The sequence below is a fragment of the Garra rufa genome, chromosome 10, assembly GCF_049309525.1.
Source record: "Garra rufa chromosome 10, GarRuf1.0, whole genome shotgun sequence".
Classification (NCBI taxonomy): domain Eukaryota; kingdom Metazoa; phylum Chordata; class Actinopteri; order Cypriniformes; family Cyprinidae; genus Garra; species Garra rufa.
This window is the reverse complement of record NC_133370.1, coordinates 32882385-32888613: the sequence shown is the minus strand read 5'-3', so window position 1 is coordinate 32888613 and position 6229 is coordinate 32882385. Positions and strand designations below refer to the sequence as shown.

General features: G+C 55.4%; 1 protein-coding gene across 1 annotated transcript; it reads left to right on the top strand.

Moving 5' to 3' along the window:
• Positions 1–713: 713 nt before the first annotated feature.
• LOC141344178 (uncharacterized) lies at positions 714–5772 on the top strand. Its single transcript, XM_073848967.1, has 2 exons — positions 714–1057; positions 1271–5772. The coding sequence occupies exon 2, from the start codon at positions 1291–1293 to the stop codon at positions 5557–5559; it is 4269 nt and encodes a 1422-aa protein (XP_073705068.1). The 5' UTR covers positions 714–1057; positions 1271–1290; the 3' UTR covers positions 5560–5772.
• Positions 5773–6229: the final 457 nt, after the last annotated feature.

Genomic DNA, 6229 nt, shown 5'->3' with positions numbered 1-6229 from the left:
AGTCCCGTATTTCAGCTCTATTTTTATTCCCCCGACTTATTTTGAAAAAATCATGTTTTGTCCCGTATTTCAAAATTTCTTTATGACTGGGTGATCAAAGTGAGTAGTATCAAAGGTAACCAACCCAAAATTTAATCACAATTTGTTATCGATTAACGTGCAGTGCAGGTGGGATAGAGACAATCACGCTGAATGACACACCAGAAGCGCTCTCTCAGCTGTGCTCGCACAATCCCAGTTCTCTTTCAGACAGCGCGTGATCAGTTCTCCTGGCGCATGCACACAGTTGTCAAAATGTCCACACAATTGTCAAAATGTCCATTGTGTGGAGTATCTCACGTAAATACAGTCAGTTATGCCTTCAGTGGACGTAAACATGTGGGTAAAAAAAACCAGGTATGTGTCAGTATACATACATGCATTCGGTAATGCATTCGGCCTTAATACCTGTCTGCCATTTATGTTAAAGGGATAGTTTACCCAAAAATGAAAATTTGATGTTTGTCTGTTTACCCCCAGGGCATCCAAGATGTAGGTGACTTTGTTTCTTCAGTAGAACACAAACAAAGATATTTAACTCAAACCGTTGCATTCTGTCAGTCATATAATGGCAGTCAATGGGACCCATGGCTCTGAGTCAAGAAAACATATACAGACAAAAACGAATTATATATATATATATATATATATATATATATATATATTGTGGCGGGAGTCCCGAGGAACAATCAGCGTCGCCCTGGCAACTCATCAGGAACACCTGCAACTGCTCAACACGGACCAATCGATCACGGCGAGATCTCCTTTATAAACGAGCCCCAAAGGACAGAAGGGTGAGAAGCTTCTCCAAAGAGCTAAAACGCTTACCGTCTCTCTCTATCGTTCCTTTCACAGACTCGCCGTGACGATTGGGCCGCACCCAGCCTGGACCGCTTTCACTCGGGGTGACCGCACGTTCCTGCACTCACCCCTCACTGGCCACAGTCACCAAAGAGCACGAAGGGACAGAGGATTCACGAGACACCGAGCACCGAAGACGCCACATCGCCCTTTCCCCGTATTATCTCCTTCACTTCTGCACTATTGTCAATAAACGCACCCTCCGGGGCTCACCTAAACCTCTTGTTCTGTCGTGCTATTCCCCGCCCGGCCACAAGGTGGTGGAGAATGCGGGCAACGTGACGGGCCTGGGAAGCCGACGAACAAGACACTCTTTGTTTACACCGCCATCTTGCCTCGTCTCTCACTTCCGGTTTTTTCTGTTTTTCAGGCGCGCTCCTCCCCGGCAGAATGGAGGACATTGTGAAACAGCTGGCAGAGGTTAGCGTCCGCCAGCAACAGTGTTTTGAGCTTTTGACCGAACAACACGGCCAAATTCAAGGTTATTTAGCAGAACTACGACTACCAGCCGCTCAACATATTCCCCTACCTGATCCCCGCGTCACTGCTGCTCGGCTTTTACCCAAGCTAACCGCAGATGATGATATTGAGGCTTACCTCAAAATGTTTGAGTCAGTCGCTCGTACAGAGGGCTGGGCTAGAGGTACTTGGGCTGCGTTACTGGCACCGTTGCTTTCGGGGGAAGCTCAGCGTGCTTACTTTTCATTACCTGCGTCTTCTCAAAGTAATTATAATGAACTGAAAAGAGAAATTTTAGGCCGCTTAGGGCTATCAGCGACCACTGCCGCCCAGCGCTTCCATGAGTGGGAATTCAAAGCGCGGTTGCCAGTACGCACCCAAGCCGCCGATCTGATGCGGTTAGCCGAACACTGGCTGCTAGAGGACTCGCCATCCCCCTCCCAAGTCGCCGAGCGGGTAGTGGTTGACCGGATGCTGAGAGCGCTCCCGCGCTCGATGAGGCAGGCTGCCGGCATGCGGGGCCCAAAGTCCATCGCAGAGCTCGTCGAGGCGGTCGAACTGGCGGACGCAGCCTATCATCGGGAGGCCGGGGAGCGAGCGCCGCCTTTTCCCCGGAGGGTGCCCCAGGAGCGACGGCCGCCAGAGGGCATCCCACGACCAGTGCGCAGACCGTCCAGCCCCCGCGACGAACCGATGCCCACGGACCCACCGTCTCCGCCTGTGAAGCCTTGGATGGCGGGCTGTGTGGTTCACCGCAGGACCCCCCGTGGAGCCCCGATGACCACGGTGAAAATTCAAGGCCGCTCCTGTCAAGCTTTACTGGACTCAGGAAGTGCCGTGTCCCTAGCAAGGCCCGGCACGCTGGAACCCCGGCCTAGTCCCAAAGCTGTAATGCCCATTACTTGTGTCCACGGAGATACCCGCCAGGTATTTACTAATCTTCTCACCTTCCACAAAGGTCGTAAAGCCTGGACTCTGGAAGTTGGCGTCCTCAAGGACCTACCTGTGCCGCTGCTACTGGGACGGGACTGGCCGGGGTTGGAGGCCGCCCTAGCCGAAACCACACAGCCCGCCCGTCCACGCCGACGCCTACGTCGCCAGCCGTCGCGGGGGTCTGAGAGCCCACACAGCCTGCTGACAACCGACAGTGGGAGAGAGGGTGAGTCCCCCGCCCGTGATACTAACCTTTTCCATAATGTTTTCCAGCAGGTTACGGGTGGGGGAGACTTTGGAAGAGCCCAGAAGGAAGACGACAGGCTGAAACACTGCTGGCGGCAAGTACGCGTCCTTGAAGGCCAGGACGTCCTTCCGGCCCCTCACCCTCTCCCACACTTCGTCGTGCAAAACGGTCTGCTGTACTGTGTCGCGGAGCGGCGGGGGGAGGTAAAACGTCTTCTCGTTGTCCCCAAGGAGAAAACGGAGACAGTCCTGGAGCTGGCGCATGCTCACCCCATGGCTGGACACCTGGGCGCCCAGAATACCGTGCAACGTATCCGTGATAGATTCCACTGGCCGGGACTCGAAGCAGAGGTCAAGAGGTTCTGCCAGGCCTGCCCAGCATGCCAACGGACATCCCCACGGAAACCTCCCCCCAGCCCACTCATCCCTTTACCCATCATTGGGGTGCCCTTTGAGCGGATCGGGATGGACATCGTAGGGCCGTTGCCGAGGTCTGGCCGGGGCCACGAGCACATCCTCGTCATTGTAGACTACGCCACCCGGTATCCAGAGGCCGTTCCGCTACGCCAAGCCAACGCGAAATCCATCGCCCGGGAACTGTTCCTGCTGTGTAGCCGGGTGGGGCTACCGTCGGAGATACTGACCGACCAGGGAACGCCCTTCATGTCCCGGCTAATGGCTGACCTCTGCCGGCTGCTGAAGGTACGACAAATCCGCACATCAGTCTACCACCCTCAGACCGACGGGCTCGTCGAGAGGTTCAATCAGACCCTGAAGCAGATGTTGCGGAAGGTAGCTGCTGAGGACAAGAAAGATTGGGACCTCCTCCTCCCCTATGTGCTGTTCGGAGTCCGAGAAGTTCCCCAGGCGTCCACGGGGTTCACCCCATTTGAGCTCCTCTTTGGACGACAACCCCGCGGCCTCCTCGACGTGGCCCGAGAGGCCTGGGAGCAGCAGCCGGCAGTCTACCGGACCGTCGTTGAGCATGTGCAAGATATGAGGAGTAAAATCGACCGCGTCATGCCATTAGTCCGGGAACATCTGGTGAAGTCCCAGCAAGCCCAGCAACGTCTGTACAACCGGGCGGCCCAACCGCGGGAGTTCCACCCAGGTGACAAGGTGATGGTCTTGGTCCCCAACGTAGCCTGCAAGTTCCTGGCACAGTGGCAAGGACCCTATACAGTGGAGGAACGAGTCGGCCCGGTGAACTACAGGGTAAGACAGCCCGGCCGAAGGCAGGCTGTACAACTATATCATGTCAATTTGCTGAAGAAATGGGTCGGGGACCGAGACCAAGTGGCCGCCCTAGCCGTCCAAGAGCCCGCGGTTGTGGACGCCAACCCTAACCTCTCGGCCGCCCAGAAGACGGAGCTGCGGCACCTGGTCGGTCAGTTCCAAGACGTCTTCTCCGACACCCCCGGCCAGACTAACGTCCTCTCCCATGACATCCACACTCCTCCAGGCGTCGTCGTCCGGCAACGGCCCTATCGAGTCCCAGAGGCCCGCCGGCAGGCTATAGAGCAGGAGGTCCAAAAAATGCTCAAACTGGGGGTAATTGAGCCATCCCGGAGCCCTTGGTCCAGCCCGATCGTCCTCGTCCCGAAGCCAGACGGCACCCTGCGCTTCTGTAATGACTACCGGCGCCTCAATGAAGTCTCTGCCTTCGACAGCTACCCCATGCCCCGAGTGGACGAACTCCTAGAGCGCCTGGGAAGGGCCCGGTATATCACAACACTCGACCTGACAAAGGGCTATTGGCAAGTCCCCCTTTCTTCCGAAGCCCGACCAAAAACAGCCTTCTCCACTCCGTCTGGCCACTGGCAATACCGGACCCTTCCCTTCGGCTTGCACGGGGCACCCGCAACATTTCAACGCCTCATGGATGTCGTCCTTCGCCCCCATCAGACATACGCGGCGGCGTACCTTGACGACGTAGTCATCCACTCGGAGGCATGGGAGGACCACCTGGAGCGGCTCCGCAGGGTGCTGTCTGAGCTCCGTCGGGCTGGACTGACCGCCAACCCCCGCAAGTGTCACCTAGCCTACAACGAAGCACGCTACCTGGGGTTCACGGTCGGGAGAGGACTCATACGACCACAGGAAAACAAAGTAAAGGCCGTCCTGGACACCCCCCGGCCCACCAACAAGACCCAGGTACGTGCCTTCTTGGGGTTGGCGGGCTATTACCGGTGTTTTATCCCCAGTTTCTCCTCTATAGCTGCCCCCCTGACGGACCTGACCAGGAAGGGACAGCCAGAACGGGTCCACTGGAATGATTACGCGGAGCGGGCCTTTACACGCATTAAGGAAGCCTTGACCACGGAACCCGTCCTGAGAGCTCCAGACTTCGGCTGTCCCTTCTTGCTCCAGACGGATGCCTCTGACACGGGGTTGGGAGCCGTGCTCTCCCAGGTCCAGGAGGGAGAAGAGCATCCTGTCATGTACATCAGCCGTAAGCTGTCCCAGGCCGAGAAGAAATACGCGGCCGTGGAAAAGGAAGCCCTCGCCATCAAGTGGGCAGTCCTGGAGCTAAAATATTACTTACTGGGTCGACATTTTACTCTCTTTACAGATCACGCCCCCCTACAGTGGATGGCCCGAGCAAAAGACACGAACGCCAGAGTCACAAGGTGGTTCCTTTCGCTCCAGGACTTCCACTTCGATGTGCGCCACCGAGCCGGCACCAGCAACACCAACGCAGACGGGCTCTCTCGGTCCTGGGCAGCATACGCAGGTCTGTCAGGGGTCACTTCCCCCCCACCCCCAGTCTCCCCCTTTTCTTCTCTCCTCCAGAACCAGGACGTCGCTTGGGGGGGGGAGTGTGGCGGGAGTCCCGAGGAACAATCAGCGTCGCCCTGGCAACTCATCAGGAACACCTGCAACTGCTCAACACGGACCAATCGATCACGGCGAGATCTCCTTTATAAACGAGCCCCAAAGGACAGAAGGGTGAGAAGCTTCTCCAAAGAGCTAAAACGCTTACCGTCTCTCTCTATCGTTCCTTTCACAGACTCGCCGTGACGATTGGGCCGCACCCAGCCTGGACCGCTTTCACTCGGGGTGACCGCACGTTCCTGCACTCACCCCTCACTGGCCACAGTCACCAAAGAGCACGAAGGGACAGAGGATTCACGAGACACCGAGCACCGAAGACGCCACATCGCCCTTTCCCCGTATTATCTCCTTCACTTCTGCACTATTGTCAATAAACGCACCCTCCGGGGCTCACCTAAACCTCTTGTTCTGTCGTGCTATTCCCCGCCCGGCCACAATATATATATATATATATATATATATATATATATATATATATATATATATGTATATATATTTTTTTTTTATTAACTCTGATCCACTGCCAACTTACCTGAGCAAGACAGCAACCATAGCTTCAGTTGATCAGGCTCAAAAGTTGGGAGAGGGTGAAAAGTCAACACTCCTGGATGAGTTCATGCATCTTTTTATGTAATTACCATTTTGAGTAGTCATCATATGACGTATACGCACGAGAGATCGCTTCTGCGCATGCATCACTATGCCAGAGCACATTGACATGTCACATGCCGGCTGTTTTGAATGCGCGCAGGACAGTTGGACATTGCGGTGAATCAGAAGTAAACATTATATAAATACTGTTCAGTTTCTTGCACAGACCGATTGTTTCATGTGTTAAGACCTCAGTGTATCGTCA